The sequence below is a fragment of the Indicator indicator genome, chromosome 8 (assembly GCF_027791375.1).
Source record: "Indicator indicator isolate 239-I01 chromosome 8, UM_Iind_1.1, whole genome shotgun sequence".
Taxonomy (NCBI): domain Eukaryota; kingdom Metazoa; phylum Chordata; class Aves; order Piciformes; family Indicatoridae; genus Indicator; species Indicator indicator.
Window position 1 is genome coordinate 10,417,192 of NC_072017.1, and position 26,561 is coordinate 10,443,752.

Here is a 26,561-nt window from a genome sequence, read left to right on the forward strand (position 1 = left end):
ATTAGAAATCCTAAGTTCTACTTAAAAACCCCAAAAGATCTAAAAGTGAAAAGATTCATCTTCTCCGCCAAACAAGAAAGTCTTTCCAGGTTCACTTGCAGGGAGACTTTTCCAGTCTGTAAACCAGTAGTGCAATTCAGTTAGTTCTGCTGCTTTTATTTCTCTCAGAGTCCAGCAGGTAGATGTCCTAGCTCTATGGAAAGATAGGAAGATGCTCCAGTAAACAAGATACTTTGGAAAGCCCAGGCAGGCTTACTAGTCCATTAAAGCTTAGAAGTCCAAAGTGAAGCTTAAAAATGGTTTATGAATACACTAAAACACCCCAATAAAACAAAACAAAAAAAAAATCCCAACAAAAACAAACAAACAATCTAAAAAAGACAAACTAAACAAAAAAAAAGAAGGAGGAAAAAAAGAAGAAATAAATAGGCAGAAGTGAATGTAAACTGTCTGAACTTTTAATGATTTCTCATTGACAGCTGGCATGGCCTGTGACAGTACAGTCAGTTAAATATAGGTGACCTCCAGAGCGTTCCAGCAGGGCATCCAGGCTGGAGTGCTCCAATGGAATTACATTCCTCAAGAGTTAAAAAAGAGAGTTCTTAGGACGTTGCTATGGGTCTCCTCTGCCCACCTCACTTACACTTCTTCTTAAAGAAGCTTTTGATTTTGGATGGCTTTTTGCTTTTCTCCCCATTCTGGTAGAGGTCCTGTGGGATGCTGCTGATCCGGGGCACAGAGGCAGCCTCCTGGCTGGGTTTGCTGTCGCTGCTGGCTGAGGAGCACGAGGTGTGCCGAGGCTTTGGGACTGGCAGCCCAGAGGAAAGCTGGTTCATGCTGCAGGACTTCTCCAGAATTCCATTATAGACTTTACTTGCAGGACTAAAGATCATGCTCTTAGTTTCTGCCATGCCAACACAGTCAGGAGAACCCCTGGAAATATCTGCAGTTAGAGAAGAGGAGTCTCCTGTGGATGATTCCTCCAGGGAGAAGTCTTCTGGGGACACTTTTTGAGGAGGAAGTGTCTGGTATATCTCAAGGCTTGCTGGAGGAGACTGCTTCCTTCCAATGGAGGAGTTTAAGGAGTCACATTCTGAACCTGTTTCCTGTACTTCCCTGAGTCAGAGCAGAGAGAGAAGAACACACAATAAAACTACTATTTCCTTCCTGCAGTTAAAAGGAAATTAATTTAGAATCAATAACCTTAGTCTAAAAGCACCACCCACACTTTTCCTTAGTAGTTAGTTAACAAAAAAGATAAAAGCAAAAACAAAATCCACAAACAACACAGTAAGTTAAACATTGAGTTACAACTTGCATTACAACATTTTATGATCTAAGCTTAAGATAATTAGTTTGTGCAATCTTGTTTCTGTGGGCAGCAGCATCTGCCCAGAATCAGCCATTTGCATCTCAACTCAAAGAACAAAAAAACTTTCTGGCAGGTGAATTGAGAAAAGTTATGAAACGAAAGAAGGAGATTTAAGCCTATCATATACAAAAAGTTTCTTCAGGACAAGTGTCCCTACCTTTCAACAAGCTCATTTGCTCCTTCCAAAAGGAATTTAACCTTTTCCTATGAGGCCATGTAACAAGAGTAGGGACCCGCTCAACATGCTGTAAGAATTGTGCTACCATCCATCTTCTCTTCGCCCAGTAGCTGACACTGCTTTTGCTCCTGCTTGCAGATGTAAAAGCCAGTGACAGATTGCAATGGAGAATCAGGGTTAGTTCAGTGCACCCTGCACTGTGACATCACTCAACTGTACATGACATGCTAGCTAGTCACACACACATTCCAGACCAGAACCCCTCTCTGCTCCACGTTAAGTTCTATCATCCTACAGGTTACTTTAGCCGTGGCTTGGTTCCACCTCTACCTCTAAGCTGCTAGTCTCAAACAATGCTCTCCAAGTGCTGCGTGCTCAGCTCCGTACCATTGTTTGTCAGCAGAGAAGTAAATGGCTTCCTCCTCCTCTTCAGTTCGATACAGAGCTGGGCAGCTCGACACCGAGAGGATGTCGGGGTCAGGGGAGTGCAAAGCATGCTGAGACTGAGGAGATGATGGCACCACATTGCGTCTGGAGCGGCACAAGCTACTGCTTCTGGCCAGAGTGCTGGGAGCTTTGACAATGGACCCTGGGCAAAGAGAAAGCAAACCAAAACCTTCCAGTGACATTGGTGTTAATGGAAGCTGCCCTGGAGACTAAACAGCAGGTATCAGCCTAAGTGGTTCTTCATTGGACATTGAGAGGGCAGAAAGACTGGCACCACCTTGGACATCCTACAGGTAGGTGAAGATGCTAACCAAGATGCAACTGCAGCAGGTCTGTGCCTGCCAAATTGGATCTGACCAGGTGCACACCAAAGTGCTCTGCTGAGAGCAAAGAGAAGGATTCTGCTGAAACTCCCAACCCTTTACAAACTAAAGAGAACAGTGCTGGAATTAGCATGTTACACAACACCCTGGGTTCCACTGGTGTGCTGAGACGTGGGGATTAAAGAACGTGTAGAAGGTTGGCAATGCAAGGACACCCAACCAAATAGCCATCTAGGAGTCACCTTAGGCATGGAAGAGCAACGTCACACGACAAAGACGCAACCTCAGCTAAACTCAAGAGTTTCCTAGGTGCTAACACTTCCCACTGCCAGGCTAACTATGAATTTCCAGAAACAAAGTCCCTAAGAATGCATTGAGACAGTGACACAAGACCTGACCAGGAAAGTATCCAACAGGAAGTGACAAACTAATATGTTCTGATCCAATTCCTCCTCCAACAGATGATTAGGCAGCAGCACTGCTATAGGAATGAACCTACAGGCCTGTTTTCAAGCTTTAGGAGTTCTGACCCAAACTAAACCCTTACTGATGTTCACCAAAAGAATGCTTACTACCAGAAGTTGTTGAGTAGACAAGGATGCCTGCATTCTCTTTTTCAGATGGCAGTTTAGCATCATGTAAATTCCAGTTTCCATTCCTGGAATCTCAGCAAAGCTTGAGCAGCCCCATTCTGCTTCTGGTGCAGAGGAATGCCAGCCTTCACACAGCAGCAACTACCTGCACCTCTGTCAGCACTTGGACTTTGCTTCCTGCCAGGCTGAGCAGCTGCAGCTGGCAGCTAAGTCAAACTTTTGATGAACTCCCCCTAGTGACCTGAAAAGCAGACGCTGGCACTTCCAAACTAAGCTTGTGTCATTACAAAAACCCTCCTAAGAAAAGCAAACGTGAACAGAGATAAAAGAATAAGAATTCCTTTAGGACATTTGCACTTTTTGCCCAGGTAAATCAGATGCCATCCTACTCAGTGGTGTAAAACAGAACAAGATTCAACTACCAATGAATTTTGAGAGGAGTTACAAGCATTTTGGTTCCAGAACTGCCCTGTCTGCTCACTGTATTTTCCTGAAGCCTTAAGTGAGACAAGACACTTTTCTTCTGTCTTTCCTGTCCTCCATGGATTCCTTCCATTTCTCATTTTTGCCTGAAGAACAGGAAAAATGGAGCAGTTCCCAAACTAGCCTACAAGAACTCGACTCCTAGTTTCAACAAGGGGTCATTCAGCATCTTTTCCCCATCTTTCCCCACTCCCAAGTGTTTCCAGGGTTTCTGACCAAGTAGGCATTTTTTTAAAGCTAGGAAAATAAAGAGAAGTTCCTTTTCTCCTCTAATCACAACAAACCATGCTCTCCTGCCTTACCAAAATTCAGGACAACACATTTCAAGTATCTGTACCGTTACTACAATTCACCTAACCTTCCTCAGACAACATCCATGAGCTAACCACTTCCAAATGAACTTTATATGCATCAGTTTCATCATTTTAAAACACCTGGAAAGTCCTGATAGCAAATGGAGCTCTTTGTTTTGAAACCAGAGCACAGGTTTCTTCATGCAGGCTTGGAAGTTTAGGCATCCACCTTTTACTGGGTCATCCCAGAAATCTGCTGCTAAGGTTTACATCCAAGCCTTCATGGTGAGGACAACCAGAGAGGCAGGATTCTTTACAAGCCATCAGAACTTGCAGTAGTTGGTGTTGCAAGGGGATTAATGAACTTTTCAGTGTGGCCTGTAAGCACAAGGTTGGCACATCCGGAAGAAGAACGTGTCCAAGGCACTCGAAACAAAAGGCATCAAACAGGTGACCATTCTCCTTAGGCTATTTTAAAACACACTTCTAACCTATTCTGAGAATCCCAGCCCTAGAAGACAAATGTACAGTGTGACAGAGTTCTCTTCCCTTCTCCTTCCTCAGCTTGTTATTTCTGGTTTGAACAGCCACATGGGAGCTGATTGTTTAGCTTTGCCTCTGGAGCCCAGTTAACCACAGCTTCCACGGAACAGGCCCTTGTGCTGACGCAATGACTGGACGTACCAGGGTGGTCTGGATCTCTGGTGTCTTTCTTCTGAGCAGAGTCTAAGCAAAGCTAGGCCTCCCTCACCCAGCACTTGGCCTCTCTGCCTCAAACAGCCCTGTGCACAAACACAAATATGCTGCCTGGAAGCTTCCCTTGGACAACAACAGGACTTTGCATCAGCCACTAAAGAATGCTTGAGAAGCTACGTAGCACGCAGCCCCTCAAAGCAAGGGATCTCCCTAGGCCAGCTCCATCCCTTCCATCAGGAAGAACTGATGTTCCAACAGATCTTCATCGTTTGTCGTTACAAATTTTGGCCTAGGTGCCAAGCCATGCATGACAAGCAGACTTTCAAAACCTTAGCTGAATGTACTCCCCACTTCCCCAGTGAAACAGAATAAAGGCTCTTTCTTCATGTCATGTTTATTGTGATCCCCATTTTTCAGTCCCAAAGGATGCATCTGAAATGATAAACAGAACATGACTCTGCTCCAATCCTGTTGGATTCCAGCACGTGGTCTTACAATCCCATAACTTTTCCCTGTCCTTAACGAACTCGCCACTTACCATGAAACTGTGAAACTATTGGAGGAGTATCTTCATCTAGGTCATCAACTCCCCCTGCAATGGGGTAAGGAGGAATGGAGACTCGAGGCATAACTACCCAGCTGTGGTCTGAGTAGAGTGAGGAGGTTAAGCTTGGCAGCCCAGAATTGTGGGCTATCTGAAAGCCACAGATCTTCTCAATCTGCTGCCAGCGATACAGGCGCTCTCGCAAACACGTCGTCAGCTCAGAGAGGGCTTTCCTGGAGGAAAAGTCAGATTACAGACACTGCTCTTCATGGTAAAGCAAGGGAAAGTCAGATTACAGACACTGCTCTTCATGGTAAAGCAAGGGAAAGTCAGATTACAGACACTGCTCTTCATGGTAAAGCAAAGCAGCACAAGTTCAGTCACAAGGACTTTCCAAATCTTTGCACTTCAGTATTTTTCAAGTGTTTCACTTCCAAGTGCAAAAAGGGTAAGACACTAAATTCCACCCCTCTCAACAAACCCTGTTGTTCCAGGAATAAATAACCACAGAAAATACACATCCTGGTTAACTCTTACTTTGCTTCAAGGATTTTATGGTCCACTTCATCCAGGGATGAGCTGTGTGCAACATGTAATGTTCCAAACACGGTGCTTCTCTTCTTTTTGATCTTTTCTGCCTACAGAGCAAGATAAAATGAAATGCAGAAAGCCAGGAGTTAATACTTAACACAGATGACCCAATTTATTTATTATTTCATATATCTAGCCACAGATCAGAAAAGTCTTGAAGCAGCTGAAGAGGAAGACTCAGTACCTCATCTTTGGCAATGGCTAACTGCATTTCTGCGTGCTGCCTTTTGATGTTGTAATATTGGACTTCAACTTCATGTGTCAGCTGAAGCCACTTCTGCAGAGCTTCAGGAACAGACCAATTGCTTCTTAGCTCAAACTCCTTCTCAGCCTTCTTTAGAGCCATGCGGACCTAGGGAGAAATGAGCATCACCAAGAGAGCAACTATTTCATCTGCTGCTTCTGTAACTTCTCTAAGCACCTTTACACTCCACAGCAGCACACCAAGACTTGAAAGAAGTTTTGTGTATGCCCATTGATGACAGAAGACAGCTCTGGCACTTCTGAATTTCCATACACTTTACTACACTCATTTCTTTTTTTTTTTTTCCTATCATATACAGTCCTTAACATGAGACTGAAATATTTTGTACCAGGCCACTTTTTATTCAGTACAATAAATCCAACCTACTGCTACTCAGAAGAGTGAGACAAAGCTACTGCTATCTCTCACAGAGTTATAAGACAGAAAAAAAAAACTTTTGTAGGTATTTTGTTCCATGAATCCAACAACATGATGATAAGATAATGTACAAAGTGAGGGTCTTTTTACAGTGTCAGAATTCTTTTACTAGCTCATGGTGTGATTGACAGACAATCATTAGGCAAACGTCTCAGGCAACGAGACAATCAGCTTAGAATATTTCCATTCAGCTTGAGCATCAGAAAAATGCTGCTTTAAACACTCCTGAGGATCCAATAAAACCAGGATGAATCTCAAGCCAACAGTGCAGTGACAAACAGCTTGCAGATACCTGCACCAGCTCTTCCTCTGCATATTTGAGCCTGCTGAGCTCACACTCAGCTCCCTCCCTCAGCTCCCTCAGGCGATGAGCTTCCCGTTTTGCATCATTGATCTCATCCATCATTTTGCGCTCCAGATTTTGCTTCTCCACAGCAACGTTTCTATTCTCCTCTTGTGCCTTCTCAAGCCTTCACAATTGAACAGAAAACATGAGAAAATACACAGCATATGTATTAAAAGTGATAGCCCTCAGGAGAAGATGTGTCCAGCAAGAGGGCAAGAGGCAGCGAGCACAAACCAAAACACAAGAGGTTCCATCTGAACATCACGAAATGCTTTTTCACCATGAGGTGACTGGCACAGGTTGGCCAGGGAGGTGGTAAAGTCTCCATCCTTGGACCTGGTCCTGGCCAACCTGTTCTAGATGATCCTGCTTGAGCAGGTGGGGCTGGACAAGATGACCTCCAGAAGTCCCTTCCAACCTGAACCATTCAGTGATAATAAAGACTGCGCAAGCTTCATCGATCAGCAGCAATTACAGCCCACAGTGTGATGTCCACCTCAGACAAAAGATGCACACTTTTAGGTCAGCCTTCATTAAAGGTGTAGTAAGTTCAAAATACAACTCTTTGTAGACAACTGAGCTACAGGTGCACTAGAGAAGACTATAAACTCTTAGAATGCTAAACAGAATCAGTGTAGGTCTATCTCAACCTTAGCTGCTTAATCTTCTGTAGGGATTCCACAATCAGCTGTAATTGCATGAAAACAACAGTACAGTCTGTGGGGAAAAAAAACACCCAACCTCTGCTCTGTACCTTCCTCTCCAAGTTCACACTGCCTGTTCAAATACCCAGGATCAATCTATACCCCCAAAAATACATCACTGAAATCACAAATTCCATGCAAAATGCAGTCAAAGGCATCTTAAGGCAAATCATTTATGACTGTATTTAGATTTGTATTTAACCTCAAAACAAAAGGACAATCTTAACTTTTGTAGTTGTTTTTTTACCTTTCCTGCAAGTCAAGAAGACTTTGCTCTGCTGTTTGGAGACTTTCTAAGTCCTTCATCATTTTGGTGATGTGTTCTTTGGAGGTTCTGTTCTGTGTGTATGCAAACCAGCAGCCTCCAAAGCCAATCACTATAGACACTGTCAATATAAAATCTTTCATCCAGTTGTGAGGGGGACCTGCACAGAGAACAACATCATCAGGACACAGAAAACAAACTGTGGACTTCACTACAGAAACTGGTGCTAAACACAATCCCAAGCTCATTTATATCCAACCTGTCAAATGGTTTCCAGTGCATTTTCTATAGCACATAAGCAACTCTGCTCTAATGCCATCTACTTAATCTGCACCAAAACATACTTCAGTTTGAGGAAAGCTCACTAAGCCTTGACAGTACTAGAGCTTGTAACTCCATTTAAATGAGAGTCTTCCCAACACATCTGCTCAGACCAGTAGGAACTTGAGCTGTGCTTGAGTAAGTTCTCCCCAGTCTGCACCTTCTGGAATGCCCTATGCTGAGTTTAAAAAGCACTTGTACAAAATGAAGTAGATGTAAAAGTAAGTAGCTAACAATGACACTCACAAACAGCAAAGCCTGGACTGTCCAAGCATCCCATCCCAGATTCACATCCACTTCTTTGTTAGCAAAACTTTGTTTCACAACAGTTCAACTGACCAAAACCTTCACAGGACAGTTTCTGCTGGCATTACAAGTATGATGCCAACACAAAGTGCCTTTCTTCTCCCTAAAATTCTCCAGCTCAGAACTCTCAAGAGAAACTCAAATCAGCAAGGCCAGCTCTTCACTGCTCTGCAACCTGACCAAGCACCTCTGACCTCCCAGTTGAAGAGTACCCAGTCTACACAGCACCACCACAGAGCTGGAACTGAGCACAAGTAAGCATGCAGACCACTGGTGTGGGGCAAGGAGCTGTCTGCACAGGTCAAAATGGGTCAGATCTGGAGCTGCTGCATTTGCTGCATTTAAACCAAGTCTGCACCAAAGGCACTGGTACTGGGTTTGCACCACCACTTCCTGTTCTCTTCCTTGGGGCCATTCCCTCTCACTTCAGCAGCCCAGCTGACACACTGTCCAAGCTAACTGGCAAGTGAATGTCACATTAGCTGTTAAGAGTCATTTAAACCACCCCAAACTTTGAGAGGCCACTTCATGTGACACAAAAACCTGTCAGGTGGGGTTATGTCAAAATGTCTACATCAGCTTACACCTAGAAGTGAACCCTTGTCCTGATCCCAGCACCTTGATTAGCTTTTTGAATTCACAGCCCAATCCCACAAGGCATGCAACCCATCAGCACACCCACAAAACAAACTGTACTGCCCACAGCATCAATCACTGAAAATATCCTCTGTTGAATTCCCACAAATGAGAGATACAACAGAAGTTCCATCAGGTTACTAACGTGTGAGGGGTCCAAACAGCACAACATCTAAGGCCTTCAGCTGAAGCTTCTGCCTGTGGCTCCGGTCGATTATTTTCAGGTGAGAGATCATGAAAGCATGTTCATTGACTGCTATCCTGTTAATGAGGAGACAAAGGGTTACCTGTTCTACATGCCATAGTCAACCTAGACAGAAATACATCAGCAGCACTTCCCATAGTTAAGTTAAGCAGCTGAAGTGACAGACAGAACATGAGGAGAGTAAATAAAGTATCAGCACGTGGCAAAGGAAGAACATCAAATCATTTCCCTCATCTTTTCTTTCTGAAACAGTCATGGAATCAATCCAGGTACTGGTGCATTTGCAGACCTGTAACACTAAAATACATGCAAATGCAATGGTTATGCTTAAGAAAAGGGGTTCTGCAGACAGCCTGTGGTGTGTACCCACCTAGTGGATTGGAGGCTGTTCAAAAGGAAGCTCATTACCACACAGAATTGTGTGACGATCAATAAAAGCTTAAACTGCAAGAAACAAACCTAAGAGAAAAGGACTGGCAAGAAGTGTTTCTAAGTATTTTGGCAGAAAAAGGAGGCATAACTTTTCCTGCAGCTGACCATGTCTTGGTGGATTAGGTGCACACAGCTGTTCCCACATGCAGACTAAAACATTAACCTATGGGTCTAGGTTGGGATTTTTTTTCCCATTATTTGAAACTAATTCAGAAGAAAGGCTCACCTGGGAAGTGTTGTTCCATTGACATTGCTGTCTCTGAAGTTCTTCTCATATTGGGGCAGTTCAACGAACTCTGACAGCCACTGAAGAGTGTCCTCTTGAGTCCAGTTATGAACTGAAACAAAAAGGCAATTTTTGTAAAAATAAATAGCAAGGCACATAGAGAAGCAGCAGAAAAAAAAAAACAGGTTACAGTGAGCAAGAGGGTTTAGCCAAATATAGCTGCAGAAAAATCAGCTCTAAGATTCACCAAGGTGATCCTGGCATTGACCCTTGCTCATGATATCCCTCAGGAAAACCACAAATAAACAAGCATGGAACCAACAGATACGTCTCTTTATTAAAAATTCCATCTGTTGTTTTAGTTAAAGTCAGGACAGCATCTTGTGACTTTTATCTGTTTCAACTGATCTCAGCCTCAAGCCTTTTGTCTTTGCTGATCCTTCAAAACTCAGCACAGGCCAGCAGGTGCTGGAGCCATCTAAGGCAATGTCCCAAGATCATTCCCAGGATGGTGGCTTAACAACTTGTTTGCACAAGAATCTTCTTAGAGCCTCATGCCTGCTCCTACAGAATGAGAGCAGAGAGGAGACTGAAAGAAAATACTGAAAGGCAGCAGAAAGTTAACAGGAAAACACTGCAATCTCTCTCAAACATACTTGTATCAGCTGTATGGCATGCAGTACTGTACCCACCCTCCTGCATGGCACTATAAACTAGCAGCAGGTAAGGAACCAAAGAAACCAAAATTCCTAAACCACCTAGAAAGGAAAAATCTGTATTTCCATGTTACCCATTATTAAATGGAATAGGTTATTATCTGAGGGGTTTCACACTCTCTAGCAGTCAACAGGTTCACACTGCCTGGGACTCTTACTCTAAGATCCTCCCTTAGTTTCCTCTATGAGCTGCACATAAAGCCATTAGAAACAGAGTAAGGCCAGACACTCCCCTCAAATCTTCCGAGCCTTACTCACACTGCTCACTACAGCCAAGAAAGCCAGACCAAAGATACAGACACCAGACACATCAGATCCTTCTTGTATTACTGCAGCCTAACCTTCTGAAGAGCTGCTCCTGAGTTAGATGAACAATTGCAGGGAGATCCTTTGATAACTGAGCTGCAATGCTTACACTGAACAAGATCTTTGGTGACTAAGGAGCATTTACAGAGTATTTGAATAGAGGAGGCTAAAAACCACCGGTTAAAGCACTTACCCAATGTATTACCTCAGATTGCACTTTGATGACTTCTCAAATTCCCAGAATGAACCAACAGCATGTTCCTACTTTCATCCTCTTTTTGTTGCCAGTTTTAGCTGTTTGACTAACACCAACTCTTAGCTCTCTCTAAGGTCACCATTAGTGCAACCCCTTCTGAACAGGATGGGGAAGAAAAGTGAAGCATTTTTCCAGACCTCTCAAGAGGAAATCGACAGCTGGACTAAACCAGTGCTTAACCAGGTTTACACACTTAGGAACAGCAGTACCAGAGTCATGAACATGCTTCCAAGAGATCATCCATTTACTACTCTAAACTACTCAGAGGGAAAACTGTTGAATCATGTCCATTTCAAGAGCCACCATCATTTCCAGCTCTTCTGCTTTACCTACCTTCAGACATTTTCCAGCGTCTCCACAGATCCTCAATGGTGATGTGTTTGTCTTCTCTGTGCAGGTGACTGTGCTTGTTAGAGGCATCCTTGTACTGCATATCTTCCCTCAGAAACTGCAGAAAAGGGAAAACATTCAGCTGAAATGCTAAAATAACAACTTCTAAACAGAACCTACATGGAAAGCAGGCATAGAAGAACCTTTAACAATCTCTTCCCCATGTGAGCATCACACAATTCGTGTAGGCTGACTACATCAAAACCTCAGTGAGCAAATTAAATACCCTTAGAGGGTTTGATTTTTCACCACGAGCATCCTAGAGATGCTGAAGGTGCTGTTGTTGGCACAACAGGTTTAACAACATGATCAGTGTGCCTCAGATTCAGCTGCATGACAAGAATGCACCACGAAGGTATGTTGCAGACTTCTGAAAACATTTAACCACCTTCACCTCCTTGGAGACAAGGCCAGGTAAGACTTGAAAATGTGCCAGTCCTGTCTGGATGAGTAACACCTGGATCCTGCTACAGCAGTTAAATGCTTGAGGGATGAGAGAAAGGTGTTGGCTAAGGATTATTAAAGTCTTTTCATTAGACAACAAGAATTTGACTGATATTTCATCAAATTAAAACACAGAAGGCATCTTAGGGCCAATTTCTCCTTGCTAATCACTCTTCAGTAATTCCACTCCAAGCACAGAAGCATTACACAAAGCTGATTCACTCTCAGTAATTAGCAGAAAGCCTGTGTCACAACAAGACAAGAAGGAAGATCTACAGTCACATCTTGCTTTTATTAGTCTTTCACAAGCCACTACCAATGGGTTATCCAAAGGCATACAAGACAAACAGCATGGAACTCTAAAACCCCTTTTCTTTTTGTCTCACCCAGGCCTAGAGAAGCTGGAATTCTGTTAGAAAACACCTCCCATGGATATTGGAAAACTCCCATAGGAATGTCCCTGAAAGCACAGCATGAGCAGTCTCTGTGGGTGGAGACCAGAAAGCTACCATGAAAGCCAAATTATCTTCCACAGCAGATTGCTTGCTCACTGCAGCTCCTGAAGGATAAAGCTGCTCATGCAAAACCAACTACAGCATAGTCATGACAGATAACTCAAAACCTGGCTTTGGATGTGGCTGCTCATGTTATAACCATGAGGAAAGGGGTCATGCTAAGGATGCACTGCAGAAGACCTCCCTTCTTAGAACACAAGCAGCAGAGGACTGCCTGCTGCAGCTGTATGCAGAATGAGTATCTGCTGCAGAACCTCTGCTGCAGAACCTCTGCTGCAGAACCTCTGCTGCAGAACCTCTGCTGCAGAACCTCTGCTGCAGAACCTCTGCTGCAGATCCCACAGTCCAGCTGAGAACTCTGACTACTTCCTAAACCCATCAAACCACCACAGACCTAGCACAGGTAACAAAGTGTGCAGCCAAAGGCAGATCATCTTACTTGTTTCCACTCTATTAAAGGGTAAACTGAAGGAACCAAACAAAAAGAGAACCAAACCCCATCTTATTTCAGAATGTCTCTAAGCCTTCCCAGGTTAAACTGCAGCCTCTGAACATCAGACATGGACATTTGCTTTAAAAATGGACATCACAGGCTGCTGAGCCTGCAAAGAGGAAGAGAATGGAATGCAGCGCATGGCTACAAGGAGGACATGGAACTGTCCAGGAGCAGGAGTGGGTCCAGGGGAGGACACAAAGATGATCTGAGGGCTAGAATATCTCCTCTACAAAGACAGACAGAGTTTGGCTTGTTCATGCTGGACAAGAGAAGGCTCCAGAGAGACTTAGGGGCCTTCCAGGATTTGAACGGAGTCAGGAGAGAGCTGGAGAGGACCTTTTGACAGAGGCATGGAGTGACCGGGTGAGGAATGATAGCTTCAAACTGGAAGAAGCTGGATTGAGATGAGATATGAGGAGGAAATTCTTCCCCATGATGGTGGTGAGGCACTGGAATAGGTTGCCCAGTGAAGTTGCCCCCTCTCTGGAGGTGTTCACGGCCAGGTTGGATGAGGGGGTTGCAACTAGGTGATTCCCACCCAAACCATTCTATGATTCTGTGATGGTTCTATATATAAAGGTTTCAGTACATTTTGCATCTCCTCAGCTCAAACTCATGCCTCAGATATGTTTTGTTCATAGGAAATAAACTCACTTTTTTCTAACTTCTAGTTGTCAGCAAAGGTTTTTAAATACCATAGGACAAGAACATTTGAGCAGTTACAGGTTCTGCCAAGGAACATTTGAAGCGCTGTTAGCAGGAATACAGGGCTGGGAATAAAGATGAGGGTGCCAACTGCTACACAGAAAAAGCTGCAGGGTGCTCCATCATCTCAGCCCAAAGCACTAAGAAAGCATTCTGATTTTGGAAATGGGATGGACACAGGTTGCCTTGGCAGCCAGAGAAGCAATGCAAACAGCACCTCAGGGAACTAGATGATCTTCAAGGTCCTTTCCAACCCAAATCACTCTATGAATTTATGAAAACTTGCAGTTCCATGTCGTTGTGCTGCAGAACCCACAGAGGGAGCAAGAGTTAAGGCAAGAATCCACCTTCTCAGCATGCTGCTGAACTCCACGGGCTGTAGAACAAGGGGGGGCGGGGGAGGAAGAATTTCACCACGAATGGAGGAGACAAATCACAGCTTCAAGAGCGTATTTTCCCAGGAGAAGAGAATGGCAGACTTCTCTTCCTCAGAGAGGTCCTCTGACAGCAGAGGGTCACAACAGTAAAATTACAGTTGGGAGAACTAGAAAGGGGCCATCAAGTTCTGAAGAGAGAACACATTTGCTAATGAAAAAATACAGACCATCACCTAACATCTTCCTTTTGTCTAAAAGAGCTTTGTTTCAAATCTGGCCTCCTATGGAATTTCTCCTTTAAGAATAGGGATTGTGTCCTAGTAAAACGAAAGGATTTTTTTGTTCCTTGTCATGGCAGCTAATCTCTCTTCTGTTGCCCTGGTCATTAAGTATACAAAGAAAAGGTTAGAAAAATAACTCTAAATAGGGAGGTTAAAAGAATAATCTCCAACAGAAAACATCTAAGGATTATCTTGGCCAACCTAATTAAGAGAGAGAGAGAAGGCCTTTTAAAGACTACAAAGCTGAAACCAAGAAGGCAGCAGATAAGTTATCCAAAAACTCTACATGAAACAAAAAATGTGATCATTTGTCAAAGGAGTTACTTCAAAAACAAGTAGAGAATAAATAAAAAAAAAAACAAACACCACACCTAGACTGGAAACTGGACTTTTGATCCCAAAACTACCATAAGAACTGTGCTTCTACAAAGAAATACTAGAACAGGTTGCCCAGAGATGTAGTTGAGGCCCCAACCCTGGAGAAATTCAAGGTCACACTTGATGGGGCCCCAAACAACTTGCTCTAGTTGGAGATGTCCCTGCTGACTGCAGGGGTATTGAACAAAATGTCCTTTGAGAGTCCCTTCCAACCCAATCCAATCCAGTCTCTGGTTCTGTGACTCACACCCCAAAACCCAAGGCTGAGCAGAGTAATAAGTGGAGAGGAAACTTTCTCCTTCCTGCAAGGGACAGGACTTGTGGAGCCCTGGGAAAGAGTTAAAAGGTTTGAGTGTGCCACAACCTTCTTTTCAGGAAGCCTTTAGTACCCTAACATTCACTAAAATCCAGTCAACTCACAACCAAAAACCTGAACCAAGAACCACAATGACCATAAAAACACCCAAACATACAAACAAAAGCCAAGCAAAAAATTCCAACCCTTCACAGAGAGGAACAGAAATACCCTAGATGGAGAGAGAGCACTTGGTGACTAAAGGCCCATGCAGCACCACAAAAAGTTAAAACATGTTAAAATATGGAGGCTGCAAGAAATTCCTGCTCCCTGAAGAAAAAATGAACAATGGCATCCTTTAGCAGTGGAAAAGTCAACTGCAGCTCCCTGCCTGAAGGAAGTGCTCCCATGCTGTGTTTATATCCATGTTTACATTCTGCTCTGGCTGAGGGCTCAAGTTTATGATTTTCTGTTTCATCAACTTAAAATAGCCCTTTTTAACTGACAAGTTTACTTCAGGAGCAATTAGTAACATCTTCTGGCTAAGGATTCCTGGCTTCCTTAAACATCTAGTCCTTAAACGGTGTTATTGCCTTCACTTCTATCCCTCCAGAAGAAACTGCACCAGTTATAACTCCAGTTTTCCTGTAATCCCACCCCCAGGTACAGCATGGTCAGACACTCTTTGGTACATCCCCTCATGCAGTGTCACACTTGGTGACTCAGTTATGATGGCAACTGTGATGCTTTTTAGAGTTAGTGATGGCTTCAAACTGGAAGAAGCTGGATTGAGATGAGACATGAGGAGAAATTTTTCCCCATGAGGGTGGTGAGGCACTGGAACAAGGTTGCCCACAGAAGCTTCAAGTGTGGCACTGTTCAGGGCCAGGTTGGATGAGGCCTTGAGCAAGCTGGTCTAGCAGGAGGTGTCCTTGCCCATGGCAAGGGGGTGGAACTGGATGATCCTGAAGGTCCCTTCCAACCCAAACCAGTCTAAGAGTCTATGATTCCAGAAGCATTAAGTTATCACTGAAACAAAATGACAAGAAAAGCTGATGAAAGTAAAACTGTCAGGAAGGATGGACAGTGCTCAGAGCTGCCTACTCTAGAGAGGTTCCATGGTAAAATTAGGAATGTTTTCAAGTATAATACCAATATTACTGTAAAAATGTAGCCTGTGGCTATCAAAGTGTCACCAAGTCAATCTTAACTAAGCTACAAACTGTACTGCAAAAGGATTATTGCAGCTCAAAATTGTACCTATTGTATAGCAAAGTCGACTTTGCAACCTCGTCACAGCCAGGCCAGAATTTCCAGAGGGACATTTCACTGTGGCAGGTCTGAATGCCTGCAGTGCTACAGAAACAGGAGCAGATAGCTCAATATTAGCTTAAATAGCTCCAAGGAGGCAAGGCATGAGGTGGGTCTGATCCAAATCACCTTGGAGCAGGTTCCCATGCAACCATGGCCATGACCACAAAGGCTGCCTCTCCACAGGGCTGCTCTGCACAGGTACCACTGTAGATGGCTTTGAGCTGGAACAGGAGAGATTAAGACTGGAGATTAGTTAGAAATTCTTTACAGTAAGGGTGGTGAGACACTGGAAAGGTTGCCCAGGGAGTTTGCGGATTCCCCTTCCCTGGTTCAAGGTCAGACTGGATGAGGCCTTGAGTAACCTGGTCTAGTGGAAGGTGCCCCAGCTCATGGTGGGAGGGTTGGAACAAGATGATCTTTAAGGTCCCTTCCAACCCAAACCATTCTATGAATCATATTTTCAGGCATGTGCTGGGCTTCTTCCTACCCCACTCTGAAAACACAGGCTCTGTGTGTTAGAGATGCTTGCAGAACTTCAGGAGGCCAAAAGACTCTAAGACACTGTGCCTGGGGACAAACATTAGCAGATGACTGATAAACCTCAGTGGAAAAACAAACAAACAAACGAATGAAAAAACCACAATCAAACAAAAACACAACCAACACCCCCCCCCCCCCAACCATAACAAAAAACAAAACACACATAAAAATACCAACCAAAACAGAAAAAAACAAACCAAAACAAAACAAACAAAACCCCCAAAACAAAACTAGATCTACAATAGAATAAGAGAATCAAATCATTCCAATAGCCTTGGGGGGAAAAACGTTTGCTGAGCTGGTTAGGAAGCTCAAAACACTCATTTGAAAGATCAGTATTGGTAGCAGGTTTGTGCCCAGATGGATGTAAAGCAGGTTCAGAAACCATCCCAGTTTCATGCAAAGCAGTGAAAATGTTCTCGGTTTGTGCCTCACTGCAGCAGGTCTCTCCCCACCAGGCAGAGCTCTGCCTGGCCAGATGACACTGAGATGCACACTGGTTTACACACAGGTGAGCAGCACCTGCTCAAAGACCTTTATTCCATAAATCAAAAGGATGTAACCAGAATGCCAAGGTGACTTTAAAGGCTATCCATCATCTTGCTGAGCATGTATTTGCAGACAACAACATGAAGAAGGAGCTCAGTCTATAGCAAAACCTCTCCTAACTTAAATACCTAGGGTAGGTTCCTGAAATTTAACAGGATCCCAGGAGGCACTAAACAAAGAGATCAGGCTTTTGAACTATGCTATCTATTATTTTGTAACAACTATTCCACATACTGCTGTACTTCCCCTTCATCCAAAAGCTTCTGCTAACTCTGTATTCCAAGATGTACCCACCAAGAAGAAGATAAACTCTGTGTCTAAATTTGTTTCTGTCACAACCACAGGAGGGCTGTTCACTTAGAGCCATCCCAAGTTCAATGTTCAGTTCCCAAAGTGTTGTTTTCACTTTCTGCTTCTGATATCCAACATACACACACCGAAAATGGGAGCTCCACACCACCTTGTCAGATCCAATTCCTCAGGATTTCCTGTCCTGGAATTTCTTGCCATCTTGCCCAAAGCATTTAGCACTTCCTGCTGTCCAGAACTGATTACAGAAATCATCGCAGAATTGTTTCAGTTGGAAAAGACCTCTAAGATCATCGAGTCCAACCATCAGACGATGCAGGCCCCACCTCTCCTCCTCCCCCCACTTCAATTAAACACAAAGACACTCAGTAGATGATGTCAACAAACACCAGATTCACAAAAAAACCCACAATCTATAAGCCATCTCCTCCTCTATTTTCAGCCTTATCTGGAATTTCAGGAACAAATTATCTCCAATGTGATGGTGCAAACCAATCTGAACCTCAGCTGCCCAGTTCCAGAGTATCATGGACCCTTGCAGAAGGAGCTGCTCCTCCCTGGTGGTTTCTTTACCTCCTCTCTCCACCTTTTGCAGCACCAGGAGTGCTAGGATGTCTCTGCTCCAAACTAGAAAATCCTGTTTCGTTCTTTTTTTTTTTTTAAGACTTCTCTTACATAATTAAAGAACAAAAATACCCACCAGCTCCTCTCTGCACAAACTGCACAGCCAGTTTCCATCCCAGCTGCAATCCAGACCCATTCTGCATTGAGAAGTTAACATGTTAAGCTTTATTTCCCCAGATTCCCCCAGCAAGCTTGTAAAATAGCCTGTGCTGCAAAACTGTGAGCACCATTTTAATTGCTCAAAGAACGGAAGCATAATGAACCAAGAATATGACTAGCAAATTAATTGCACGATAAACACCAGTGCTAAGAGCATGAACTGGTTCTCCTTTACTGTAACCCTTTTAATCACCACTTCAGGAGGGTGTTGCTTATTTTTAACTGTGTTGTTTACACTTGAGCTGCATCTTCTCCATTTTTATTTCCTCCTGGATTCTTCCCTTGACTTTTGTTTCTTTTTTCAGACTCCAACTCCCAAACACCAGAGCATACTCTCTCAAGGCATGATGTTTGTTCCACCTCCCCTGGATTATTTGCAACTTGGATGCAAATATGCCCTGGAGCCCTCCAACAACAGCTTCCCCAGCCCATCCCTTTAGAAAGGGTCACTTCAAAGGCAGCTCTTGGACTGTCAAGCATCCTGCTCCTGTTAAGCTCACTGCAGCCCAAATGCTATATACTGTCATTGCTATTCCTGATGAGATCATGCTAGCTGCTTTTTCTGCTTTCATCACTCTGTAGGAGACAATCATCCTCCCTGTTAGAGGCCACTAAGGCTAGATTCTTCTTGATGCTTGCCTCCAGACAACAGTCTATGTTAAGGCACTTCTTCATATCACCCCTGACATTCTAACTGCTTTAACCACACTGTTAAAAGCCACTCCCTGTTTTGTACCCTCAGTGCTGCAGTCCCTGCATTTCCCCAGTGCTTTTTGTCTTTTCTGATTTTTGGTGGCTGTAGGGGATGGGGAGAGAATTACAGAATTGTTTTGGTTGGAATAGACCTCTAAAGATCATCAAGTCCAACCTTCCTAGGATTGAGGATTTTTTTGTTAAGTAATTCTGCAAGTGCATTCATAGAAAAAAAAAAAAAGGCAGTCAAAATACGAAGATATGTAACCAGAGATCCCACTCACAGCTGTAAATTGGTGCCATTAGCTGGGTGTGACACTAGACACACAGGTATTAATATTTAAAAAATGACAACTTCTATTTCTACAGCACTATTCCTTGAGGAAATGGACTGATGTAGGATCTAGAGAGAGTGGTTCTCAGGAAACAGGAAAAACCTATGCAAACAGTGAGCACAGGCTAAGTCTTCACTGCTTCTGCCTCTTCATCACGAGAACAGGTCTGGCACACATGGTGCAGCAGATGCTTCCTGAGGCAGGCACTAAAACCTTCCTGAGCAAAACCTCCCTTCCACCTACCCCTTTACAGCCAACCTCTGAGCCAGCTTAAATTGCAATCTTCTGTGTGTACATCATAAAGTGAAAATCAATCTTTTGTATCTTAATAACAAAGTGATAACAGGAAGACATAGACTGGGTAGGAAAATTCACATTAGCCCACCCTGACAGTAAGCAGAGTCTTTTCCCACATCCTTCCTTTTTCCTCCTCTGTGCTCTGCCACACTTTGGCTTTCACACTGTGAGAGCCTACTTCACAGCAATTAGTAACTGCAGAGTAAAGCATGCTCTAAATTACGACACAAATTTATTATCTGACCTCTTTATGTTGTTGTTCTCTTTCAGTTATGCTTGTTTTGAAGTACAACATTCTACACTGAAAATTCAGGGCAAGTGTTACAATTATGTGAAACCTGAATGCAAAACAAATCTTCAAACATGAGTAGCTCTGACAAAAGGTCTTTTTTTCCCCTAAGTATTTTGTAATTAGAATTAGCAAAGCATCTTCTTGTGAATTTAAAAGTCCAGGTTTTTCATTTATATAAATCTCTGTCTTGGTTTAAGAGCTGAACCTATGACAATCTCTGAAGTGTTACCACCTAACCTTGGGTAACAGACCAAAGAATAAAGAAAAAAATAATTAAAAAAAACCCACTATCTAACCAGCCTAAGCTCAGACCAGAGCCCCTCTATCCTCCTTAGAGGACTCCAAAAACTCCCTCATGTGTTTCCATGACTAATGAATCCCATGCTAAAAATTTAGATCAAGTTTCCCCACATCAGATTCCTCAAGGTCAAAGATAAGCTGCTGTCCAGTCCACACAAAGGAGATCCAAAAGACTTGCAGTATCAGACAATTCTGGAGGGGAATAAAAAGTTTCTTGTTGCAGTTCAGATTTTTTTATACCCTTGGGAAGCTCTCTACAGAATTATTTTGTGTGAGACTTAATTTCACAGAGGGAAAAAAAAAAAAAAATCAAACTGCAACACAAAACATGGCATGAGGAACATTAGGAAAAATAATAGCATGTAGATGAAGTATCTGGAACTCCTGTTGTGAGTTCTCAGATGGATTAGCAAATTAAAAGAGTTAAAATAAATAGAGCAACGTCTTTAGCTCTGCTTACCTTCCCCTCTCAAAATAACTTATTTACAAGAACTTTCTTCCTGGGTGTAACCAATCACTTGGAATTTGTTTCATGGCTTTAGTCCTGGTTAAACAGCAGAAATGTACTGGTCTTTGCCACGGTTTTCTGCCAATCAACACACTCAATGTGCTGCTCTCTCAGGAGTCAAGGAGTGAATTGCACATCAGCTTTACTTCTAGGAAAGCCTTTTTCACCCAATCGGTCCCCCTACTTACTCAAAACAAGCAGCATGACCCACTGTAACAGAACAAAACAAAACCCTGGGTTTGAAAAGGCATGGATTAGGACTTGTTTAGTGCATATTCAGAGGTGCTGCCATCAGGTGACAACAGATCTCTGCTGCTGAAAGCCAGCTTTGAAGGTTGTGGTAAGGACGCAGTGAGAGATCATTCCTTGGATTTGCAATTATATTGCATTTCTCATTAATTTCAAGATTTGACTTTCCTGTCTTGGAAGAAAGCACTCTCTGGAAATCCATATTCATCACTGATTTGCATGGAAACTACATGAAGGGGATAAAAAAAAAAAAGTGCTAATTTGTGGGTTATTATTAAATATTTATTCCATTATTTCCATTATTAAAACATGAGCTGGCAGAGAAAAGGGCCATGTTTCTGTCAGCTTATTCTGAGCTCAGTAGTGGTTTGTAGATATATATATATTTTACTCATCCCTCATTACCCAGCTATAACAAACTGTTCTAATTTCAGTCATTTTAAAAGCTTTTCAGAGTAGTTGCTGTCGCTTGGGTTTATCTCAACACTACTCTGGGACAGGAAGAAACTTAAGGTCAAATATAAAGAGAGTCTAGTGGAAATCTGGGCAGATCTTTGGGACACTAATAAAAAGTTTCTCATGTACAAAAATTGCAGGGTTTGTTTTTTGTTTCTCAGTGGGTTTGGTTCGTTGTCATTTTGGGGCAGTTTTTTGGTGGTTTGGTTTTGGCTGTGTTTTGGAGTTTGTTTTTATTTGGTTTTACCGTGGTTTTTTTTGTTTGGTTGGTTTTGTTTGGGTTTTTTTGTTTGATTGGTTTTCTTTGAGGGAGGGGAAACAGGTTTGTTTAGGCTTTTTTTGTTGCTGAGTTTTGTTTTGCTTTATGTATTTATTTCCCTAACTTCCACTACAACAAAGGCAGCACAAGCCAGGAGAATCACACCCTGCTGAGAAGCTCCTCAGGAAGCCCACACCAGTGTCTCAGTTTGCAGACTGGACCTTGCCTGTCCCAGACACGAATGACAGGCACCAGACACTCTGTGACAACAGAGATAAGACTATTTCCAGTTCCTCAGCTGCTTGGCCACAACACCCCCTCCTCAGGTGCAGGGCAGGTTTTTCCCTCCAGAGTTTCAAGGCCCATGATTTCACTCTGGGCCATTCTCTCTCTTGTCCTGTATTCCTTCAGAGAATTCCTAACAGTCAAGCAACAGCCACTGCTTGTACAGCCACACATAAATGTAGCATCACATTAAACTTGACAATTAAAAACTTAACTCATTCATGGACAATAATCTTCCCTGAGATTTCACCAGAAAGGGAAGAGAAATCAGGGCTAGATTCTTCCTCCAGTCATCTTGAGTGAGAATGGGCTTCAGAACCTTGTGGCAATACACCCTCAGTTTTAGGGGACAGGAGATGAGGGAGCATCTTCACTTTCCCTTCTTAAAATCACAACATTATTTGTGTTGGAAAAGACCTGTAAGATCATCAAGTCTAACCATCAACCCAAGACTACCATAGCAATTAAACCATGACCAAAAGTGCCATGTTCACACATCTGTACCCTGGCATCAGCCAGAAAGCAAAAGCAGAAAAGAACCAATAAAACTTCATCGATATTTCCATTTCTGCTCAGCAATTCTGAGAATCCCCATGGAAAAGTTGAGTAAGCACAAGGGCAAGTCCTTTGCCATGACCACCAGGAGACCACCTAGCTAATTCATTCAAGCACAACCACAATCAACTCCAGGCAGGTCTGAATAACCTTCCCTAGCTCATGGACTTAGATCTAACATTAACCTACAGCAGGAAGCACTTACTACTTGCACATGAAACACTTTGCTTAGGTTAGCAAAGCCACCTAAGAAAGCTTTCTAGGCTGGAGTAGATATTGTCTTGCACCATGAAGTGCCTGGAACAGTGCTCTAAGACAAACAGAAAAGCCCGGGAATGTCTTCAACAAAAAAAACCTTAGAACAAAGAAGCCAAAAGGTGGCAGATCACACCAGCTGGGGATCACCTCCTGCCGGCTAAACCAACACCATTTCCCTGCCTCTTACGCTAATCACAAAAAGAACAGGTTAAATACAGAGCTGCACAAAAATTCCCTTCAGACTGGAGCAGTGGGCAATAGTAGTCCTTTCTGGACAATAACAGACCTTTTTGGACAATTCTAGAAATTACCTTCCTGCCACATCTGGCTGTGGGAAGGGCTGGAGTAAGGAAAACAGCAAGGACTACTCAAGCACTGGAATGTAAAGAGCAGCAGTACAAAATGGGGGGGAAAGAGACACACCTCATGCGCAGACAAGTAAAGGCTTCTCCTCCTACCTCATCACTTTCATCTACTTCAATGCCACCATCTTTGTCATCATCCATTTGCTTGTGGATCATGCGGAGAGCTTCCAGGCTGAACCGGTCCTCCTCAGTGAAGCATGGTGGGCTGAGGGAGCTGCAGGGATCTAAAGTGGAGGGGAAACAAAAAGAAACACAGAAACAGAAATATCAGCTCCTGTCACTCCAGAATATAAAGCTCCCATGCAAGAGAAAGGGCTCCCATTTCTGTATGTGCACATGGATCAAACCGCACATAGCCACCAGTCTTAGATCTCAAATTTAGCTGTAAAATAATAAAAAAAGTGAAGGGGGTGTGGGAGTAGAATGAAGTCTCTTTTATTTTTCTTCTCCAGGAGGGAATCCCAAAGAATAGGCTGGAATAGTTTGACTCTTGGTATGTTGGGTTTTTTTTCTGCCATCCACCCCTAGCAACAGTTCACTGCAACAGCAAATAAAGGCACAGCACTTTTAAAGCCATTTTCTGAAAACCTGGGCAGAACAGGCAGCAGTGGAGCAAAGGGACTGTCATGTCCTACAATCACAGCTTTGTCCACAGACAATGGTATTTACTAAAGGCTCATTTATCTAAGTAATGAAAAGGAAGCACATACAGAAATCACAGAATCATAGAAGTGAATAGGAGCAAGAGTTTGCAACAGAAAAAGTAACTGGGTTAGTATTTCCAGACCAACTGATCTGTGGCCACGCTGCAGATCAAATTCAAAGCAGATAACTGCTACTGAATGCAGAATGTTGAGGGAGGAAAGCAAGCACAGGGCAAAAGAAAGCTCAGTTGGTGGTAATAGATGGTATCTCAGACCTGTGTGCTCTGATAAAGACAGCAAAGTCACTGTGGACAGGATTCCAGGTCACAAATAGCACACTTGCATTTGTATTCATTGCTGAAGGCTCATGATTTGTGTGCATCTGGTAACCCTGCCTGCACCACATCAGACTGTTGCATCTCTCTTCTTACCCTTCCTCAAGGCACAAGCCAAGTGCTCCAAAACTCTACCCTGCATGATGACCAACCAGCATTGAAGACTGGTCTTTTAGAGACCTTGGCATTAACTAATAACTAATTTCACTAACTCTGATATACCAAATACCATCAGAGAACAGAAGGTGGAGGAGGACATCTAGCTGGAGGTGACCCTGCTGACTGCAGGGGGTTTGGACAAGATACCTTTGAGGGTCCCTTCCAATCCAATCCAATGCAATCTGTGAATCTGTGAAAATGTTGTCAAAGTTCAGCTTTCCTAAGGCAGTGAATTCCTGCTATCATAGCCAGTGTAAAAATGCACTGATCACTCACAGAAACTGCTGTACTCCACTTCCATCGTGTCAACACAAATTGAGGCAGGAGATGAGTAATTTTTGTTCCTTCTAATCAAAGGATTAATTAAGCTTTTATATTTACAATGGTATTTACTAAAGGCTCATTTATATAAGTGATGAAAAGGAAGCACATGCAGAAATCATAGAAGTGGACAGAAGCAGGAGTTTGCAACAGAAAAAATAACTGGGTTAGTACTTCCAGACCAACTGAGTTGGCAGAATTCTGTTCTTCTTTCTATTCTAAATTTCAAAATAGTAAAAAATAATGGTTGCTGATAAGACTTGAGATTTTTGCATTGCAATGAAAAAAAAATGGTGTCATGGGCTGGGGGGGTGGGGGGTGGGGGTGGTGCTAAAGGAATTCTCAGGACTTCTCTCACAGGACTTGGTGTAGAGCTTTCCCTTGCAACAGTAACTGATCATCTCAAAGGAATTATAATCACCTCAAATTAATCACCCACAAGTGCTAATAATTTAATTCCAATAGCCATGAACAAAGAACAGAACACTACTTAAACAGTCATATATTAGAAGAGCCATCTTTGTACTGCAAGATGAGATCCATGCTATCAGTTAGAAGCAAGCACAATTGTCAGAACAGATAAAGAGGTCCTTCAAACACTCCCAACTTGTTTAATTTTTACTTAGTTCCATTCTTACACAGAACAAAACATCAGATAAAGAGTGTTCACAGCTTGCAAGCACCCACTCAGATGTTTTTCCATTCTGTTCACTGAAAGCCCAGCTTTTCAAACCAAGAAGGCTTTCTCTGAAGTTTTCTCAAAACTGAGGATTATTAGTTTCTTTACAAGAGGAGTTATTTATCTTAAATACCCTTTTGGGGATAGATTATTGGGCTAAATACCATTTCAGGGGTATTTAAGCATGAAAGCACTTTAAAGACCTGTGGCTTTTCTTGAGAAAAGCAAACAGGCTGGTTGTGCTGCAAATGCCCCTGGTGCTGGCTGCAGGAACACTTGATCTCTCTCTTAAGAGATGATGGAGTGCCAATTGCTCCTTTTTGGTACTGAGAAACCACACCTCAGATCTGAGGAGACTTAACCCACTCCGGACAGAATCCAGATCTACCTTCTAGTTTATTTTCATCTGGTAAAATTCAGCATTACCAGACTGCCAGCCCTCTCTTCACAGAGCAATTTCAAAACAAAAACAAATTACAAAGCCACAGTCTAAAGAGTAAGTGGAAAGCATCTCACAAGTACACCTGTGAAGTCCTACCAAAGCAAAAATTTCATCTGCAGCTCTGCAGAACATTCTAGCATTCCTTCCTCACAGGACAGAAACAATTCCAATTAATACTAGCTCGGCAGAAACTTCTCAACACACCTCCCCATTAACCAAGGCAACAACCAAGAGGGAAAGTCTCCAGATACAGCAAACACCATAAACACAGGACTGAGGCCCCACAACAAATGATAAGACTGGTTGGTAACTTATTTTGCACTTCAAATCCATCCTATGAAAAGTGTTCTGGAATTCAAACCTTCTGTGGTACTTTAAGATAAAATCAAATTTCACGTCTGGAGCAGTTTCTCTCTCCTAGCCTGGCGTGTTCTCATAAATACACTTAGTCCAAAATCATCAGCACAGGAGAGAGCACAAAGATGACATTAAGACACTCACTCAGGGAGTGAACCTGACAGCTCAGAATGTGGTCCTTCCTCTAACAAAAAGCAGAGACCAAAGAGACAAAGGAGACAAAGGAGACAAGGTTTATAGTGAGGGTGGTGAGACGCTGGAACAGGTTATCCATGGATGTTCTGGACATGTTCAAGGCCAGGTTGGATGGGGCCTTGAGCAACCTGCTCTAGCGGAAGGTGTCCTTGCCCTTGGCAGAGGTGGGCAGAAGGCACAGACACTCCACACGTCACTCTAAGCAGGGGTTATTGCACAGCCCGTTTTTTAGTGTTGCTCAGGAGGAAGAAGCTTCAGAAGTTCTGGTCATGATAAAGAT

General features: G+C 43.1%; 1 protein-coding gene across 1 annotated transcript; it reads right to left on the reverse strand.

The window, feature by feature from the left end:
- Nucleotides 1–635: 635 nt before the first annotated feature.
- STIM2 (stromal interaction molecule 2) lies at nt 636–24,588 on the reverse strand. The gene is made up of 12 exons (XM_054383306.1): nt 24,564–24,588; nt 23,243–23,373; nt 11,255–11,369; nt 9,644–9,755; nt 8,926–9,041; nt 7,500–7,677; nt 6,495–6,672; nt 5,705–5,872; nt 5,467–5,567; nt 4,924–5,162; nt 1,938–2,139; nt 636–1,116 (listed from the first exon to the last, which is right to left on the reverse strand). Exons 1-12 carry the CDS (start codon nt 24,586–24,588, stop codon nt 636–638), a joined length of 2,046 nt encoding a protein of 681 aa, XP_054239281.1.
- Between the last annotated feature and the right edge of the window lie 1,973 nt (nt 24,589–26,561).